This window comes from Solanum dulcamara, chromosome 1, assembly GCF_947179165.1.
Source record: "Solanum dulcamara chromosome 1, daSolDulc1.2, whole genome shotgun sequence".
Taxonomy (NCBI): Eukaryota; Viridiplantae; Streptophyta; class Magnoliopsida; order Solanales; family Solanaceae; genus Solanum; species Solanum dulcamara.
Genome location: NC_077237.1, coordinates 63,019,219 through 63,039,146, shown reverse-complemented (window position 1 = coordinate 63,039,146; position 19,928 = coordinate 63,019,219). Strand labels below are relative to the sequence as shown.

The following is a 19,928-nucleotide window of genomic DNA, read 5'->3' as shown; positions in this document are numbered from 1 at the left end:
TTCATACCACATTTTTCCTTGAGCTGCTGAACAGACTAAGCATATTATCAAATGCTAGAAGACATATTGCAACCTTATATGGTTGGCTTTAAGAGTAACTGGGACGATCGTCCACCACTTATTGAGTTTACCTACTATAATGGCTACCACTCTGGTATCCAGATGACCCCCTATAAGATGTTGTAAGGCAGAGTGTATAAGTCCCCCTGTTGGGGAAAAGACTAAACTGGTAGGCCAAACAGGATTAAGCAAACTATTGACTAACAACCTAGAGTCGGCAGAAATGATATACAGATAATCGACATCGACATTCAAAGTTCAAATGGATGATTGGATATTCATAACAGAGTCATCCAGAAAAGAGAACTTAACCCAAAATATATTAGACTGTATCAAGTTGCTCATAAGGTGGGCAACATGGCTGGTAAGTTGAGCTTACCACCTTATTTGGAAACTATGCGCTCAGTCCATCAGATAGAAATGCTTTGCAAGGGTACTGACGAGTCACCCAGGGTATATTCTATAGATGATGTCTAGGAAATAGAATCCTATCAGGAAAAAAAACCTATCACCATCTTAGACCAGCAAACTGGAAGATTGTAGACTAAAGATGTGCCTTCTGTCAAGATACAGTGGAAAAACCAAAACCAGAAAGAGAATGACTGGGGAAACTGAAGAGAACATGAAACACAGGTATTCACACCTATTCCCTACGTCAGCAGGTAACCCCAACTCCGAAAATTCATATATTAAGTACTTGGATAGAAGTAGGTGTTATGGAAACAATAAAGAATCTCCCTACAATTTGTATAAGGTGCTAAGAGAAGTTTTGTCTAACATTCAGGGACAAATGTTCTAAAGGGGGAAAGGATGTTACACCCCAAACTTTTAAACTCAGAATGTCTCATAAGTTCCTTAGTCATTATCATGTGATCCGGATACACAACGACACTATCAAACAACTCTAAGGAAGGGAGAATGTGATACCCCATAGTAGAGAAGGTTGGAAATGGAGTCATAAGAATCCGGAAGGAATTGGAGGCTAAGTAATGAGTCATTGGACTCGATTTACCTACATGAGCTACTAACTTGGAAGTCCTACATACTTAAGCTATTGGAGTACGTACCAAGATTGTATAGAATGGATCACTTACGCTCTTAAGACAAGACGAGATTACGAACCCACAGGGGAGAGGAGAAGAAGATACATGGCAGTAAAAAGAGGTGCCACGTGGTAGCCTAGGGAAGTGCCACGTGGAAGAAGGTTACCCACCTGCTTGGGGTCAAGTAGGTGACCCACCTACTTGAGGGTGGGCCCCACCAAGGGCACGTGGTAGCCTTGGAGGCTAGGTGTGGATTCGTGGTCCAATAAGGGCTTGACACGTGTCACCCTTAGGGGATGACATGTGTCACTTCCTAAGGAACCATATATATGTATGTTAATGACTCTCAAGTAATTATTTATCCAAAAATCATCCCAAAACATAGAGAGAAAAACGTGGAGAAGAAGAAGGGAAGGAGGCAGCCATGATTTAGAAGAATTAAAGGTGAGTTCTTCACTTTTCCTCTGTGAATTAATTATCTATGATGTTCCTCAACCCTGTGGAGGTGTATATATGTATCTTACGATGTCTACGGAATTAATTCTTCAGCTTGGAATTTGAGAGAAAGTTGAAAGAACAAAGAGAGAAAACGTTAAAAACTAGTTAACAAACCCATTTTTGGAAGGGACAGTTGTTAGTAATATTGGTATAACCTCTTGTGTACAGCTTAGTTTCGGGTGATTCAATATGTTTTAGAAATATATTTCATATGTATATAACTTTCATTGAGCCTTTAAAATCAATTTTTGCTTTTATCTTCTAGAAAAAGGGTTATAAAGTGTAGAAGAGATACTGCCGAGATTTTGGTTTAGGAAATCTTACATGGACTACTGTTGGTGTTTTGGGCATATATATTTGTACAGAATTGATTTAGGGGTGATTCTAAATTGTATGAGACCCTAAGACACAAGTCTATAACTTTCATGGAGGACGTAAATCCTGTTTCCCTCAATTACCCCTTCGAAATGAAGCGACAAGGTAAAACAATAAGCTGTCCAGAATTCACGTTTTGATAGTTTTGAGTGGGTTGTTTGGGGTTTGTATTGCGTAATGTTGGTGTGAATTTCTTGTATATATATTGCAGGTTGTTGTTCTTGGTTGGCTGTATTTATTAAGGATGTTATTGGAAATTCAGATAGGGCACATTATAGGGGAGGTGCTGTCCAATTTTCGTTAACGCCTTACCTAATTAAAGAACTAGTCGAAGAGACGGGCAAGGAAATAGATTCCAGGAATGCTAAGGTGCAACCTAAGATGCTGGAAAGCTAAGAGTGGTTGAATTTGTATTACTTTCATGTTGAATAGGTTCAAAGGACGACGAGGCGAATGAGATAAAGAGTAACTCATAAGAGGTATGTAAAGCATTCTCTTGGAATGTTTTGGTATAAGTACGTACAGCTATCTCTCATTTTCCTTGATATGTATTTGGTACGAAAATGAGATTATGATGCCATAGTGGTTCATCGAGCCCCATAATGGGCCGGGTACGAAATATATATATGAAGATCACCTGAAGGAAAGTACAGACTACATAAAGCTTATTCTCTTTCTTCTTTTGGGCATGTCTCTGTCTTAGTTGTAAGTTGAATATGATCTGAGCTCTGGGGTAACTCCATTCTTAAACATCTCTTATTTACTTCTGAATATTGAACTCCTACAGTAGTCGAACTATTTCCCTGGAAACTTTTATATGTTAAAGAGGTACCAAATGTACAGGCTCCAAGTCTTAAAGACTATACGAGATTAAGTGTTTTTGATTCCGTAAATGATTTGGCCCTATATTAATATATGTCTAGGGTCCCCGAGATTACTTTTGAGACAGCCCATAATGGCATTTACAGGACACTCAAGATGACTACACCATTACTCGGGTCCTCAAACAAAAGCTTAACTTTCTTATTTTGTCTAGTCTCTGATAATGATTTAAATTGCATATCGTTACTCACTACTCTACTCGTGTATACTGTAACCCTTCTTTCACCGAGTCCCGGGCCGGGTATGTTATCATGCACAATTCACTGTATTGTTCACCGAGCCCCTCACTAGAGGGTCGGGTACGTATGTATATATATGATGGTGTGTTGTAATAAGGTGGTGATGGCGTCGGGCTTACGATGGTCCTACAGATGTGATTCACCGGACCCTTGAAAGGGCCAGCTATATTGTATAAATTGAGCATGCATGCTTTTGTGATTTCGAATATACCTCTAGTGTATTATGTTACGTTTTACATACTCAGTACATGCCCACAGGTACAAATATAGGTTTTTGGGGTCCGTCAGCTTAGGATTTCATGCAGCTCAGCTAGAAGAGGCTCCATTATATCGTGGCCTAGTTTTTGATATTGTCCACTAATGTATAAAATTGTTTTGTCCATTCGGGGGTACGGTGGGGGTTCTGTCCTGCCATATGTCGTCATTTATATTTTTAGAGGTCTGCAGACATGTATATGTGGGTTGTGCATGTCAATTTGATTCAGCTGGGTCTACATGTTATATGATATATGTTAATATATTATGGCAGCCTTGTCAGCTTGCGTGCCCTGTCATGTTGTGGTATAAATGAAAAGGGCTACAGGTTTATGAAAATATTATCTTCCAGTGGGGATCTATTATATGATATTATTTTATTTATAGTTAAATGTGACCACAGCTGATAGGTATGTATACGGGGGGTCTAGGTCGGACCCCAGTTGCGGCCTATGGGGTTGGGTCATGACAAGAAAATATAGTCACAATGTCTTTATCTTTACAATATGATTAAAATATAATAAAAGAGTAACAGGTATCCGCTAGATGGATGTAACAGCTACCTCAACACTGGAATAATAGCCTCAAATGTAGTGGAAAAAAGTTGGAGATCAAGCAGATCCGGGCTCACAACCTACACAAGTGTAGAAGCAAGGGGTAAGTACCAAACAACACGGTACTCAGCAAGTGGAAAACTAAAACTAAGCAAAACTCAATAAATACAAGTACTCCTGTCCTCCCGACCAAACCTCCTTAACTGCAACCTGCATAAAACCAGCCCAATTCTATAATTATACAATAACAACAGTATTACAGTCCACGAATACTCATCAATAGTCTTATCAATGAATCATATCAAATCAAGTTCATCATATACAGATCAATAAGTGGTAAACACAAATTTCACAAATATTAAAAAAATGTGATGCAATGCAATGAGATGATGCATGTTTGTCCTATCGGTACACATCCGCTGAATTACAATTTGGAACCCTTGGGGGATATTTCTGTCCATGTAACCTGCCATAGAGCATGTGTCCCGACCCCTCAATATATATTTCTTGCCACGGAGTGTATGGACCGACCCCTTTGTTTCATAATACCTACCACGGAGCCTGTGGCCCGACCCCTTTGTTTCATATCATTTTCAGTCTCAACACAATATATCAGAACCAATGCAATTAATTTATGTTCATATAATTCATGATAATAACATTACAACAACAATATTTTTTCCTATCTCACATCAACATAGTCATTTCACATGTCCAAAATAAATCCATAATCACAATATATCAATTCCACCAATACATGTCATTTGATCACCATTTTATACCCCTCATCTCTATTTTTAAGGTCAATCATACAGTCAATAACGCAGTCTAATTCACATTACTCCCCAGTACACATAACACAGAAATACAAGCATCTACAAGCTTAAACTGAGGTTTAGAAATTTACTTGCCTTAATTAATCACGAAATTACTCTGGTACTTGAGCCTTCCTTTTTCGTTGGGCCTCCAAATAAGTATAATCTAATCAAATAAATAACCACAATAAGATTTCGAAACTAACAACACCCATATTAGCCTAGACCCAAAATCTATCCAAATCTATAATCAAGTTCCTAATGCTGATGTCAAATAATATGTCAACTCTCATATTTATAAATTTTAAGCCTAGGGTTAGATTCTAATTTCCCAACATCATAAATTTAATGGAATTCATAAAATATAATATACCTAATATTTAATTATCTATCTCAATATATCAAAATTTGGGAACTAACTCATTCTATGCCATTGAAGTCAAATCTGAAATTTTCTTTCCGATTATATTCACTCATGATAAAATAAACTCACATGTCAAATTTCAGCTAAAACGGATTGGTATTCGACCCTAAAATCAAGATTTTATATGAAGAACCCTAGGGTCATATTTTCTTATTTCAGCATTGTTTCTCCACCAATATACCCTAAAAATATGTTCATAATCACATGAAAATTAAATGAAAAGAATGAGAATAATTACTTTGATGCTTTGGATTGAAAATCCCTATTTTTCTCTTCTCCTTTATTTTTCTTTTCCCCTTTCTTTTCTTTCTTCCTCCGTATTTTTTCTCTTCAGTGTTCATCGTCGCGTCGTCTCTATTCTTTATTTCTTGTTACATCTGATGGCATTAAGCCATCAGATTATATATATAAAATTTATTATTTTTTTCTCTTTTCTTTTATTATTATTTTTTTTCCTTTTCAAACTAATTATGTATTAAAATTTACAAACTCTACTAACCTATTTTAATAAATATAAGAAAAGTGGTATAGGGTATTAAATAAATTAACACTTTAGCCCATCAATTAGATTAATTCTCTACCATTATCCCTCAACTAATTAACCAAAGTTACCAAAAGATCTAAATTTCTAATTTAAATTTACGGAGAGAGTATTTTATGGAGAGAGATGACTCATTCTCAAAATGACCAAACGGGTCATTACACAAACCTTGAAGAGTTTCAAAATATCAATATTAATATTCGAAGATTCAAGTATCAAGAAAGCTTATAATTTAATTCAAAAGAGTAGTTAAATAATTAATTTCGCCCAATATATACGTCATGCCTTCACACTAAGCACAATCTGTACCAAGACAAACTGAATCCCCGAAATCAAGAAGGACCGAAGCCCATATCAAAAAGGATCGTCACCCAATATTAAGAGAATCAAGAACCATGTTGAAAGTGGCCACTCGTACTCGAAAATGGATGAAAATCCATCATCAAGACGAAATATAAATTCAAAGTCAAGATGGGAAAGATACGAATCGAGAGGCATGCCAATATCGAGGATAAGTCACCATAACAAGAAGGACAAAGTCCCAATAACAATTCAAAATGATCAAGCAATTAGTACAAGTGGGTGGTTTAGCAAAAGTTTTGCAATACTTAAGATAATGGTCATACCATAATATAAGACAAGGAGTAAGGAAACAACCCATCAAAATACTTCAAATTTTAGAAAAATAAAATATTCCAAGTTCAAGTTTATACACAAACCTTGGCGTTTTAGTACATAACAAGTTCTACCACAACTCAGGGAGTTCAACTCATCTACGCCATAGACCAACCAAAGTCCACTTCGTCAAACAATTACCCTTAGGTTGTATAAGAGCATAATATAAGACAAGGAGTAAGGAAACAACTCATCAAAATACTTCAAATTTTAGAAAAATAAAATATTCCAAGTTCAAGTTTATACACAAACCTTGGCGTTTTAGCACATAACAGTTCTACCACAACTCGGGGAGTTCAACTCATCTACGCCATAGACCAACCAAAGTCTACTTTGTCAAACAATTACCCTTAGGTTGTATAAGAGCATATACACCTTAAATAAACAATAAAATAACTACTTAAGTTTAACAGTCTCATTATATCGAAACTAAACATGAAATCAATGAAAATCAGCCCAAACTATCAAAACAAGAATTCTGGACAGCCTACTGTCTTGTATTTTGTTGCTCAGTTTCAAAGGGGTAAATGGGGGAATTAGGCTTTTTTGGCCTCAATGAAAGTTATATACATATGTCTTAGAGTCTCATACAATTTCGAATCACCCCTATAATAATTTTGTATAAAAAGATATGCCCAAAATACCAACAGCAGTCCATGTAGGATTTCCAAAACAACATCCGGGCAGTACCTCCCCTATACTTTATCACCCATTTTCGAGCAGATAAAAGAAAAATTGGGTTTTAGAGCCTAAATGAAAGTTATATCCCTATGAAATATCTTTCCAAAACATCTTGAATCACTCAAAATGAAGTTTTACACAAGGAATTATACTAATATTACTAACGGCAGTCCCATCCAAAAATGGGTTTGCTAACAAGAAAAAGAACCTCAATCTTACCTTAACAAGTGGGTCTCTCAAGTTGGCTAAAATATGTGGTGTGCACGTTAATCTCTTCTTGTTCTTGATTTATCTTAAATTTTCTCTAAGTTTCTAAGTGTAAAAGATTAACAAATGAGAACCCTTAGTCATTAGTTGCCTTATATACTTCTCCCTTGAGAATGACATGTGTCAGCCCCTAAGGGTGACACATGTATGGTTCTTAGGCCGCCACCTCATTCCATGCATCCACCCCATGGCTTCCATATGGCGGGGTGGGTTCCACCCAAGTAGGTATGTCACCTACTTGGTCCAAGTAGGTGCATCACCAACTTAGTCCAAGTAGGTGCATCACCTACTCGTTCCAAGTAGGTGCGTTGTCTCCTTATTACTCTTTCGTGGGTTCGAAATCTCATCTCACTTTAAGAACCTATAAAATCCTTGCTACTTAAGCTCGACATATACTCAAGTAGCTTTGTTATGTAAGATATCCAAGTGGTAGCTTACGCAAGTAAGTTGATTACCACAACCCATTATTTGGACTCCAACTCCTTCCAAATCCCTTTAGACCTGTTTCCAACCATCGCTACTCATATAGAACTTCATAGATAACATGAATCACATGGCAATCCTTTAGAAAAAAACATAAAAAGAAAATTGGGGTGTTACAGTAAGCATGCATGAATATTTAAAAATATTAAAATATTTATGTAATATGAAATATAATGAAATGCATGCATAATCAATCATATAGATATCTTTTAAAACATTCCTTTTGTGGAAAAATGACCATAACCAACATTTAAGACCATGCGAGCTATTACATAAAATCCAACATGTTACCCTACGTTGGTCGGGGAGACTATTTTCCGAGTAGAACTCCGTCAACTCCATTCATTTTTTTAACTTTAACTTTAAAGGATTTCATGGATCCATTAGCCTAAGTCTACAAGGGCTTCTATGTTGACACATTGTTAATGATACAAGGGGTTGCTACTAGGATATCCTTATTGAATCACACCTCAATGACCCATTCGGTGCTAAGTCAATCCCACGGAATAGTTTAATACTTCAAAATAGTCATAGCATATAGCTTGAGAATTCAAAATATCATATTCAGTAAAATAGCTCATTAAAACATTTTGTTATTCAAATATGCAAGAATTGTCCTTATTGCATAAAGAATTCATCATTCATATCATTTCATCATTCTTTTATTTCATAAGACTTCCTTTGATTATAGGCATTGCTTTCATAAATATTCATTTGGAGTCAAAGCTTTCAAGTCAAACTTCATTTAAAATATAGTAAAACTAGGTAGGTTGAAATCACTTCAACTTTCAAACATGTATGTAACTGAAATTATGCATAAATACTTTGAAATTCATTAATTAAAAATTATACTTTAAACAACTCACCATAAATTTCAAGAATCTTTAAAGAGATAAATAGAGAAATTACTTGCAAACCATCAATTTATACATATAAAATTATTTTGCATCAAAATAGATCAATAATCATTAGTTTAACCATGATTCCTACTATTAAGCAGAAATAAGAATTACCATTAAGAAAATTTTATTTGAAATCAAGAGATTTAGTTGAAAGATTTTTGGACTACATAGGTGGAAGAACCCATAGATAAACATCCACATAATTTACACTAAAGCTTAAAGAAAATAAACATAATTTATCATATAATCAAAATACTTTAGGCATGAGAGTGGAAGGAATACTCTCATTTAAGTCTTACATACCTGGAATCCAAAACGTTACTCAGAATCAAAAGACTTAATAAACACTCTTGAATCCTAGCATTTTCTCCTCATCGAAGCATTTTGTGTACTACCCGGAGTATATAAATCACCGGAATAGTATTTCTACACTACTAAAAACTAAAACTATATTTTTAGAATGAGTAAAGGAGTATATAGAGAGAAGAATTGTTTGAGAAAGCTTAATAAATAAAATAATGAAATAAGGTGGGTATTTATAGGTGTGAAGGAGGGACCTAACAATAATTAAAATAATTACAAAGCAAAATCTAAAAATTTAATAAAAGATTGTGATGTCATGGGTGATGTCAAATGGAGGACTATTGATGTCATGGGTGATATCAAATGGATCTAGATATTTTTGGTTGGTGAGATGAATCTTCTTTTAATGGAATACCCTTTTTCGGAGCTGCGTTTGAAAAAGATAACTTCCTCATTAGGATCTAGTGTCTTCATATGAATTGTTGATCTAGAAGTCTACTTTCATGTTGTTCATGAATCAACTGATTTGGAGCATCCTACTGTGAGATATGACTTTTTTTCTACAAATACTCTATTTCTTCACAACACTATGTCTTGCAACAATTAATTTATTTGACCTACTTAACCTCCGAAACTTAAAATATGGTATCACAAAAGTTGTAGGTAATGATGTTTGGGTTATTCAAAAATTTGAATCACCTAATTTGGACCTTCCTATTAAAGGTTATGCCCAAAATACAGAAGCGATATCATTTTCATCGAGAGTTGGAACATCATATACAATGTTTTTAGGGGGTGTTACAAAACTATAGAGATAGTGTCTCCAAATCTTCAAAGCAAACATAACCATCATTAACTCTGAATCATGAGTCATATAGTTATTTTCACGCACTATAAATTTCTTAGAAGCATAGGCTATCACTTTACCATTTTTCATTAACAAACAACCAAGACCAATCCTTGAAGCATCACAGCACACAACAAAGCCATCAGATCCTTCCAGTAGAATCAAAACTGGAGAGAAATTCAGTCGATCCTTCAACTCTTGGAAACTCTTTTCACATGCTTCAGACCATGGAATTTGACCTTCTTTTGAGTTAATGTAAAAAAAGGTGAAACAATAGATGAAAAATCTTCCACAAACCATCTATAATAAACGGCTAAATCCAAGATACTCCAAATATATGAAGGAGAAAAAGGTCTAGGATAATTCTTTTTTGCCTCAATTTCTTAAGATTAGCTTGAATACCATCATTGGAAATAATATGGCCAAGGAACGCCACTGATCTCAATCAAAAATCACACTTGCTAAAATTAGCAAATAATTGATGATCCTTGAGAAATTGCAGGACAATCCTCAATTTATTGGCATGCACATCCTCACTCCGAGAATAGATCAATATATCATCAATAAACACAATGACGAACATGTTCAAGTATTGCTTGAACACCATGTTCATCAAATCTATAAAAGCTGCAGAAGCATTTATTAGTCAAAATAACATAATCAAAAATTCAAAGTGACCATACCGATTTCTAAAAGCCGTCTTTAGAATGTCACATTCCCTCACACGAAGCTGATGATAGCCCGATCAAAGATCTATCTTTGAGAAATAACTTGCTCCTTGAAGCTGATCGAACAAGTAATTAATCCTTAGAATGTGATACTTATTCTTAATTGTGACGTTGTTCAACTGTCGATAGTCAATACACATACAAAGAGAACAATCTTTCTTTTAAACGAAGAGAACTAGATCCCCCATGGAGAGATACTTGGTCTAATGAAGCCCTTATCCAACAAGTCTATTAATTGATCCTTTAACTCTTTAAGTTTTGCCAGAGCCTTTCTATAAGAAGGGATAGAGATAGGCTGGGTATCGCGAAGAATATCAATACCAAAGTCTATATCCCTTTCGGGAGGGATACCTGAAAGATCATCGGAAAATACTTACGAAAACTCATTCACCATCGATCTTGACTTAAGATAGGGGCGTCGGAATTCGTATCCTTAACCCATACATGATGATATATGCAACCTTTAAAAATCATTTTCCAAACTTTAAAGCACGAGATGAATTGACCCTTAAATATAAAATTACTACCCTTCCATTCTAGGACTGGCTTATTAGGAAATTGAAACTTAACCACTTAGGTTCTACAATCAATAGAAGCATAGCATGCATGATGTCAATCCGTACCAAGAATAATATCAAAATCTGTCATATCGACCCTACAAGATCAATTGAGGTAATTTTTTGGAACACTATGAATGGTCAATTTCTATAAATTAGTTTAGCCACATCTAAATCACCGACATAAGTATAGACTGAAAAATATTCTAACAAGATTTCTGGACAAACATCAAATTTTGCAGCAAGATATGGAGTACCAAAATACAGATTTGCTCCCAAATATAACAATGCATAAATATCAAATTAAAAAAATTGTAACATATCAGTGACCACGCTGGGAGAATCCTTTACATCCTATCAAGTATGGAGAGCATAGAATCTATTCTGGCGCTAACCACCGAAATCAGTAGCAGCACTAGGCTAAGTTTGATGAGCATCTCTACCCTTGCCAAAAATCGAAGGGCAATCCATCACTCTGTGTTCCATCTTTCCACAACCAAAACAAGCATCGGTACCGACTAAACACTTTCCCATATGACACGCTTTTGACAAGCGGGAATAGAAGATCCACTAGAACCACCTTCTTGAGGTTTTGGGTTAGACATCCTATCCTTGTTGAACCTTTGACCCGAAGCACTGGATGGATTTAGACCAGAGAATGTTTTTTGAAACTGAGATCTTCTATTTCCACAAGACCTAGAATAAGAAGAATTACCACCTGACATCTGATAATAGTAGCCACCACTATCAGTTCGAGTCCTCTTGGACTCTCTAGCCTTCTCCTTGAGCTTTTTCTACTCAATCTATTTGACATGTGTCGTCAACCTCGAAATGTCCATCTTTTTGATCAATATGGCAGTTCTACACTCTTTTACCACCATTTCTAAAAAACCTAAAATAAACTTGCTCATATGAGCTCTAGAGTCAGCAACCACGAACAGAGCATATTTTGGCAATTGTGTGAACTTCAAAAAATATTCTCTCACATTCATATTACCTTAGTTTAAGTTGATGGGCTCTTGATTTTTTGCATCCCTCAACTCAAGGGGAAAGAAATGGTCAAGAATGCATCCTTAAATTCTTTCCAATCTAAGGGATCCACGTCTCTAGTTCTTTTACCCTTTCATTTATCAAACCAAATTTAGGCCACACCATTTAATTAATATGAGACAAAGTCCACCTTCTCATTGAACTAACTCCCACGATGTCAACGATCGTATGAACACTCTCTATGAACTATTATGGATCCTCGTCCACCTTTGAACCATGAAACCCTGAAGGGTTCATCCTCGCCGCCATACCTATATTTGGGGTCAAGGGGCCACAACTTCTAGATTGGATCATGCCTCTAAAGTTTAGGCAAGCACTTGGAAAGTTGCGTGGAATTTGGCATGAGAGACTTGATTGGCCAAGGGATTATTAGGAACTTGTGGAGATTTTTTCTCTTAATTCACATTCCTGTGCGGTGGATCTCTTCATGGAGGCATGATTTTGTAATCGCAAAGAACAAGAATTAGAAGGAAAACTTGAAAGTTCAACTCTGTTGCACAATGTAAGAATGATGAAATAAGTGATATTTCCTAAATGCCGCATAGCCTTCTATTCATAGATATGGCGCACTTCACACCCATGAACAAGACTCTACTCGATGCAATATGTAACATACCCTAGGACACTTGAACCTTATTCTCTAAAACTAAGTTTGCCATGACCCAAGCTAGACCCTAGTTATGACACGACGATTAGAATCTCAAGGGACTCCAACCAAGCCTCTTAGCATATATAGCATGACATGCATAGCGTGAAATCAAAAGAAAACTTTTAAAGGTGGAAGATAGTCTTCAACACAGAAATCTTGATATAAGAATATTCAAACATAATAGTCAAAATGAATTAAACATACTCTTTTGTTTTGAAAATGCCTCTACTAGACTTAGACGAAGGTGTAGCACAAGCCCTAGCTCATCGAAAACATAAGAAATATGTCATAACCCAGTTTCTTGAGTCATAACAACACCTAATATAATCCACCAATAAGTAAGCCAACCCGTAACCCGAAATAACAAGTAATATTTTTAAGGGTAGAAACTAAACAAGAATAAGCAATTCTAAGACATACATGAGATCGCCGTGGCATGAACGAATTTCTTTGCTTCGATTCCTCCCTTAAAGCTAGCTCCTACTCCTCCTCCTTCTCCTTTAAAAAAGGATCCTCCTTGATCGTTTTTACATAACACTCTCAGCCGCCCAAGAGGACTGTCTATTTTTCTCTTTATACGCAATATCTTGAAAGGAAAAGAAAAAGATCTACCTTGCAAACAAAAATAAGTAGAAAAAAGAAAAAATATATATACAAAATGATCCCTCCTAGAACCTGAAAGTCACAAGTATATAGCTGACTAAATAAAAGAGTACAAGTCTCAAAAGTAGACCATAGAAACAAGAATTGTCTTAAAAAAGACTAGTCAGATTTATATACAAATGTAGACTGAAATAGTACAAAACACCTAGTGCTCAACCCTATCTCCGAATTAGAATACTGCAAGCTCAAATCAATATTGGATGATGGTGCTCGAACCTGCATCACAAAAACAGATACAGAGTGTACTATGCCATATTATGAGGTTAGCTTAGGGGAACTTGTCTCTCTATGTACCGTATCTCAACTAGGGGATAGTCTCAGATCGTGATAAGAACCATCTTTTGGAACATCTCTTCCTTCTATTCCATCTAGAACTTCTCATACTAGAAATCACAAATGCCAAAGGGATTTCACTCTTTAGGATGGTCTTAGAACTAGCACGAAGGAAAGGGACACAATCTCCCTTATGATATTGAGGGATACTCAATCCCAGTTCAATTTTGAAATTTTTAAGCAATAAAAAAAATATTTGTGGATAGATGAATTATGGTGCTCTACATGTTTCAATGAGAAGAGATGATATTTCACTATAAAGTAGAAGTAATGCCTTGGCTGATAAGACTACTGAACTAGAGGATGGTCAATCAGCTCTTGAGAAGGAAACTATGTCCTTTAGATAAGGATTGAAGCTTTGTAGACTGATCTTGATAGAGTGGACTAAAAATGGTGGAATTATTCATCGGCTGACACAGTTGTTGCCACCTATTCTACCCTCCTCTTAACTTTTCAATCTTAGTGCCCCTAACTTTGTTCTACTCACATTCAATGTTTGCTTTTTGATTAGTGCATTTTTTCTTTATTTCTTAGATCTTATAGAGAACATTCTTTGGCAGTTTAATGGAATAATTATCTTTTACTCTAATGACTCATGTTCTTGCTCTCTTTAATATATCATTATATTGCATGAAGACTTTATCTGATTATCTTGGATAGCCTAGTTCCCATGAATAGTTTAACTAATCACTTTGGCTAGAATGATATAGAATTAAAATAACTTTTTGATGATGCCAAAAGGGGGATGATAAGGATTATGAAGTGTTTATAATCCATTGACTAAATTGTTTCATTCTAGTATTTCATAATTTTATGGCTACAGGTAAAGGTGTTTGAATTAACAAAGACAAGAGGTTTGTCATTATCAAAAAGGGGAAATTTCTTGAGTTCTATGTAGTTTTAGGATTGACAAAGTGACATGAAATATATAAGTCAAGTTGATTTAATAATACACTGTCTCAAAGAGCTGAATTTATAGCAAGATCAAAAAATAAATAAAGATAAGTGTGCAAAAATCAAGGAATGAATAATCTTAAGTTTTGATAAACTCAAGAAATAAATGTGTTCAATTGAAGAGTTGAAGTTTGACTACAACACAAAAGAAACACTGAGTTTGATTTTGAACAAGGGGCCTAAAGAGGTAAGGAATTTGAATTGAAAAAGAAGTTTCACTTGAAGTAGAACTCTAAGTCAAGAGAGTTCGAGTCAATATAGTGTTTTAAGTGAAGAACATCTCTCTGAATAGTTGTGCTTAAATAGAGGCGAATTCATTTAGAATACTTATCCACTTACAAAGGGAAATTGAAAAATTGACTTGCAAATGGTAACAAAAGATTATAGGAACAAGTTGAAGAATCAGGTGCTAGCACACACTTAGGCTAAGAGTTTTAGAATTCATGTATTAGGAGTGTTCATTGAGTTGTAATGATGATGTCATCTTAGTTCAATGTGTCATAAACTGAACTAGGAGTGTTGCCTTTAAGTAGGAATAGCTTAAAGACTTGGGAACACATACCATGGCAGGTTTGTGTTGGAGTTTGAGAATTAGAGTTAGTTACTAGGTCTGCAAGAGGTATAATTTGAATTCATAACTTGAAGTGGATTCAACGATCTGCTTGATTGATGACGTTTAGGAATTAGAGTTAGTTCTTATGATTGCAATAGTTGTAATTAGAATTCATAACTTGAAGTAGATTCAACGATCTGGTTGATTGTTAACGTTTAGAAATTAGAGTTAGTTTTTAGGATTGCAAGAGTAGTAATCTAAATTCTGTTAAGGCTTATGTATTTAATGAAGTTGGGGTTAAATGTTGTAGAGTCATGTTTTCTTAAACCTTTTGTGAGCCGGGTATTTTCCGCATAAAACATCTATATTTATTATTGTTTCGTTGTTTTACTTTCTGGTTAGGGTATCAGTGAAACATATAACCTGTTTCATAGAAAAAATAGGTGTTTGGAAAATATTATTAAGTATTTTCCCTATTTTCATAATTAGATCATGTTGGCGGATTTCAATTTTATTTATTATAGCCTTAGTAACTTTTATGAGTTTAAAAACTCACTTTTTATTGAGTCAACTCATTTTAATCGAACCAAGTACAATCCCATTTAGCACACCTAGTTGTGAACAATTCAGCAAGTCTAGGAGGACAACTCTCCTTCTCTCAATACCCTTATGTGTTTCACTTTTGTTTTTTGCTCATAGTTTGGAAAAAAGGAACTAGACTATTTCTAAATCTCTTTCAAAGAAGGATCTAATAAATCTTCTGTGCACCAATTAGATATCCTGTCGTGCAAAGCATAATGAATGATTCTGATTTTATTTTCTGTTAAATACTTAAGTATAATATAAACAAGTCACTTTGAACTAATTGTTGATTAAATCAATGGAACATATCTACAACCTAAAATATTTCACCTAACAATTAGGAACTGACTGTTCAAGGGCGAACCATTTGTACTTTTTGTTTGCAGGCAAATAAACATAGGACCATCACCTTACTAGAACTATTGGGAGGGGTTGTTGAAGTCAAACTTCCAATTAATACTCTGATGGTTAAGGTGCCTCGTTAGCCAAAGTGCCGCCTCCTGTTGGTTATGGTGGTCAAGGTCTCTTTTTTAAAAAAAGATCTGCCAATAGAGTATCTAATCATAATATTACCCGTTTGGACAATATTCTATGGAAGTTAGAAAACCACCGTATTTGAATTGAAGTTAACAATTTACTTGTTCAGTTTTAATTTTGCACGTTCATTAAAAAATAATAATTAATATAATTATTTTATTACAATATTAACTAATATTTAGTGTTATGTCTTGAAAAATAATTTGAAAAATAAGTAGCAGATGAAACTAGCAACATCACATCATATAGAATACCAATTGACAGGCATGAAGGTAAGGGAGAGGGTTTTCATACTATAAAAAACTTTTGAGAAAGAAGGGCTTCTATTTAGATTAGTTTCTTAGTAAAAGATAAGGCAAGAAGCAAGAGCGTAGCAACAATTAATTATGATTATAAAATAAGAAAAACAAATATATTTTTTTTAATATGCTAAAATTAACAAAAAGTAAAAAAATATATTTTTAATATAGTGAACAAGTAAAAGTGAACTGAAGAAGTCCTTACTATGTTTCATTTTGCTTTAACTCATGTTGACTTAGAACAACTCTTAAAAAAGCTTTATTAAGGGTACATTTTATTAAACTAACTTTATCAATGGTGTTTTGGAACACTAAGCTTGTATTTGGACATGAGATATGAAGTCATGATTTCAAATTAGTATTTGGACATGTGGTTTTGAATATGATTTGAAATTATGATTTCAAATTCTCCAAAAAGCACGATTTAGGACTCCAAACATAATTTCAACTTTTTTAAATATAAATTTTGACCCATAAGTTAATATTTTGTAAAAAAAAAGACTAATTTTTTAAAATTTTTGTAAAAAATATAAGACTCATGCTCGATATAAAAGGATTGTGAGTACCATGTGAAATGATTATATTAAAGAATAATAGTTACTACTATTGTTGACTAGTGAATCTTTATAAAATTATATGTATTTGAATATTTATAATTACACACATTTATATATAAAAGGAACATGGAGATATGTGACTTATCAATGTAGTGTCTTATTATATTTTTATATCTTGTTTATGAACTATGGTTTCTTCATTTGGTAAGATTGTGTAGGAATTTGAAAATTTTAATTTTGATAGTTTTCACAACTTGTGGATTTTTATGTTTATGAAAAAAATACAACTTAAAAATTTTAAATTACATATCCAAACAAAACTTCAACTTCATATCAATTTGATTTCATATGGCATGGCCAAATGGACTCTAAAATTTGACTACTACTACTTTAAATAAATATTTGATACGAAGGATAATATGAGAAAAAAATAAATAAAACTCTCTTAATTTGCTATGAATATAAAAAAAATAAAAGAAAAATATACTTTTAATAGAGGGGCACAGAAAATGAAACGAAGTACTTAGTTTAATTTGAAAATTAAATTATGTTTTAAACGATTTTACTTGAAGAAAAAACCGTTGGTGAAAATTATTACTCATTTGATTTGAAATGATCCTCAATATGTCTTAGTATTTCATGAAAAATATAAACCCATATTTTACATATTTTGTCCATTAGAATTTATTTTGATTTTGGAAAGATGCTATTGTCTCAATCTCACGAAAAAAAAACAAAAGCAACAAATACCATAAACCGCTCCTCAAAAGTTGAACCTAATCAAATATATCATACCTTATGAAAAGACAGGAAAAAAAAGAGTAATCTTGATAATAGAAACCCTTCAAATCTAAAAATTTCGAATAAAGAAACAAAAGAGACACCCACGAAAGAAGTCCTCTTGTCTCTGTGTCGCCTAAGCCTATTTTACAGTATAGATATTTTATGGACATTCCTAAATCCTCTAATTCAATCCACCAAATCCTCTTATCCCTGTCTCTGTTCATCGCCTCTTTAGTATTTAATTAACACATTAGTATAGAACATATTTTATTAGATCTTTAAAAAAATGTGACTTTAATTAATTGTTTATTTAGATGGGCACAAGAAACAAAAAGTATCCCACTCATACATCAATTTTAACTTAGTCACATTTAATATTCATGTCCTTCAGTTCTGAATATATATAAATAAATCATTAAACTTATATAAATTTGAAAAAGTAGATATATGTATTCTACGTGATGTCATATATATTAATTCGCATCTTACGTAATGTCCTACATGTATTATGCACATAAGATGCATATATCTCATTTTTCAACTTTATACAAATTTAAATGTTACTTATATATACATTAAAAATTAAAAAATATAAATCAAAGCTGAAGTTAAATTAATGTACATATTGATTTATTATGCCGAAAACTAATGCTGAGTACAGATATTCATATCATCAGTCCAGAAGAATAGGGTGTCATGAAAGAACACTAAAAAAATTATCAACAGAACATATATGATGCAATTCAATAATAATTTATAAAGAAGAGAGAGGCAAGTACACAGTACAACCAAATCATTTCTTACTCTTGTTTTGTTTTCCATTGGAAAAGAATGATCCAAAACCCAAAAGATTAGCAGTAGCCTTTGGAATAAAAGTAGGTGGCACATTCAGAATAGGATTAATGTGAACCCCATTATTATAATTCTTTCTCAGTGGAGGCTTTTGTGATGTGTAAAAACTAGCTGCAGAAGAATTGGTCATATACTTCATTTGCTTGAATTGTGCATTCTGTTTGTGACTTTCTTTTATTGAACAACTCTTTGAGCCAGTAGAATTGCTTCGTGGTAACGACCAAAATGAGCTTTTCTTATTGCCATGGAGACTAGTGCTTCTTCCAATACGCCAAAACGACTTGTTTTGATCCTTTTGCACACCAACACTAATGGTAGTAGTAATTGTAACATCTTGTTTCGAGATTGCATTTTGATTTGGAGTTGAAGGAGAAGCTAAAGTTTTAGATAATGTGACAAATTTTTCTTGTAGTTGAAGAGGGCGAATTAAGCCATCCAAGAAGAGTTCATCTGCTGAACAAGTTTCTGTATTAGCGCTGTTGCTAATACAGAAATCAAAATCAGAATTTGAATCTGATTGATGATGCAAATCCAAGACTTGTTTGCTGCAAACATCATCTGATGAGAAAGAGATTCTTGGACTTGTAACTAGGCTTGGAGCCTCTGAGATCATATCAATTGCCATAATTTTATTTTATTTTTACTTTAGAGTAAATTGGAAGGATAGAAAAGCCTAAATCTTTGGGATTAATTGTTGTAGTGAGAAGACAATAATATTCAAATGTGAAGTGAGATTAAAAGAAAAAAATCAGAGGATGGTCAAAAGTCAAAAGAAGAAATGCGAAGTATGGCCTGGTTTCTACTTTCTTGGAGGCTATAGTAATTTTTTTTTTTTTTAAAAAAAGAACTGTGAATTTAAAGATGAAAGACAAGTCTGGTCCTGCAGAATGAGTGCACATGCAGGGGAAGTTAAGAAGTACAATAGCTTTATAAGAGTTACCTTCGTACAACGACAAGAAAACTTTTACTTTTGAGCAAGTAGTAACT

At 33.9% G+C, this 19,928-nt stretch overlaps 1 protein-coding gene across 1 annotated transcript; it reads right to left on the bottom strand.

Moving 5' to 3' along the window:
- Positions 1–18,719: 18,719 nt before the first annotated feature.
- On the bottom strand, positions 18,720–19,647 carry LOC129888389 (uncharacterized). Its single transcript, XM_055963374.1, has one exon. It carries the CDS (start codon positions 19,564–19,566, stop codon positions 18,883–18,885), a length of 684 nt encoding a protein of 227 aa, XP_055819349.1. The 5' UTR covers positions 19,567–19,647; the 3' UTR covers positions 18,720–18,882.
- Between the last annotated feature and the right edge of the window lie 281 nt (positions 19,648–19,928).